The sequence below is a fragment of the Entamoeba invadens genome (genome assembly GCF_000330505.1).
Source record: "Entamoeba invadens IP1 unplaced genomic scaffold scaff_1105074724813, whole genome shotgun sequence".
In the NCBI taxonomy this organism is placed as follows: Eukaryota; Evosea; order Mastigamoebida; family Endamoebidae; genus Entamoeba; species Entamoeba invadens.
In genome coordinates, this window is record NW_004191726.1 from 1 (window position 1) to 1,626 (window position 1,626).

The 1,626-nt window shown below is 32.0% G+C and overlaps 1 protein-coding gene across 1 annotated transcript; it reads left to right on the forward strand.

The window, feature by feature from the left end:
- Nucleotides 1-780: 780 nt before the first annotated feature.
- Nucleotides 781-1,611, forward strand: EIN_107910 (hypothetical protein; the record flags this gene model as incomplete). The annotated part of the gene is made up of 1 exon (XM_004183661.1): nt 781-1,611. The coding sequence occupies one exon, from the start codon at nt 781-783 to the stop codon at nt 1,609-1,611; it is 831 nt and encodes a 276-aa protein (XP_004183709.1).
- Nucleotides 1,612-1,626: the final 15 nt, after the last annotated feature.

Genomic DNA, 1,626 nt, shown 5'->3' on the forward strand with positions numbered 1-1,626 from the left:
GGAAAAATACAGAAATGTTCCAGCGCTTCAAACATTATATTTGACAGACTTGATCACCAAAACAGAAAATTGCAGACAGACGTGACACACCTTGAAATCGACTTTTTGTCGTGTTCAAAAACTTTTTCTGTTTATACAATTCAATCAAAAAACATCATTGAAAAAATCAGAAAACTCCGAATCAAATTCTACAACTTGGACTGCTTAACAAGCGACGTAGAGATGTTTCAGAATCTCCAAGATCTATTTGTTGACCTTTCAATGTTCACGGCAAATTCAAACGATCAACTTTTCGAAATGATTGGTCACAGGACTTTGAGAAGAGTCATTTTGACAATTTATGCAAGTCAACTTGAGGTCCTTTCCAAGTTCGATTATTCAAAACACCCATTAACAGATTACGTCTTTATTGTAATCGAAATGGATCTGGATGATATAAAAGAAAATTCTAAAGTGACACAAAAGAAATTGCAGTATAGAAATGTCAAAATTTATAGTGCCATTTATACTAATTTTTTCGATTTCGATTTCATCCCAATAGGTGTTCTACAAAATAGTTTTTATAATGTCTTTGTTACACATTTCTCTAATTTTGATGAAAATGATGAACCATTCTCTCGTGATGTATTAAACCGCGACCAAATTCTAGTAGATTCATATTGCGATAAATGTGATGTTGCAGTCACTGAAGTTCTCAACAAGTGTTTACTCAATAATGTTGTTCTGAAAAATTACAACAAAAATGACATTCAAACTATTCAAAGAGGATATCTAAGAAAAATGTCACATCACAGACAAATTTTGAATTTTGAGACCACAACCATTGGTACAATTTCCATGTTCAACGTTATTGTTGAGAAAATTGTGTTACACCAAAGTGTCAAACAAGTAACTATAGAAAACGTGTATGGTGATGTGTATTTGGACGACTGTGTTTTAGAAATGCTTGTTATTAAAAATTACAACGGAAGGACGCTTGCCATCAACAACACTGTATTGAATGATTTTTCATTAACTGATACGCAGAAAACATGTGTTTCTTTCGTTCACAAAACAAGTCCAAGTAGTGTTGAAATTACTGATAAAATGGTGTTAAATTGTGATGTTATACAAAGTTTTAGTGTTTCTAATTATGACCCCTTTGATTTTATCGTTGAGAGTGATGAATCAGATGTGAAGTGTGAATTTGTTGCTAAAGAAGTGAATTACAATGGTATTTTAAAACGCATGAGTATCAGTAGATATGTTGGAAATGCCGACTTGTCCTTCTTCGAAATTAAATCATTTGATTTGAGGCAACCAGAATTTAGTAATAACACAAAGGTATCACTAACACTTGGAAATGTAGAGGAAGCAATTTTTTTAAATATGAATTTCGAGAAACTTGAATTGGGAATTGTTGTGAATTTGGAAATGTACAGCACATGTGTTACATCTTTGGTCGCAAAGCATTTATACACATTTGGATATCAAGATTCGACCTTTGAAAACATAAAGGCACACACAATTGGTAAAATTATTGGTCTTAGAAACTCAATCAAAAATTTGGAGGTTGAAAAGAAAGTTGAAAAATTCGTTCTTAAAATACTCGGACGTTTTGATCATTTTTAAGTTCTTATTCGTCTT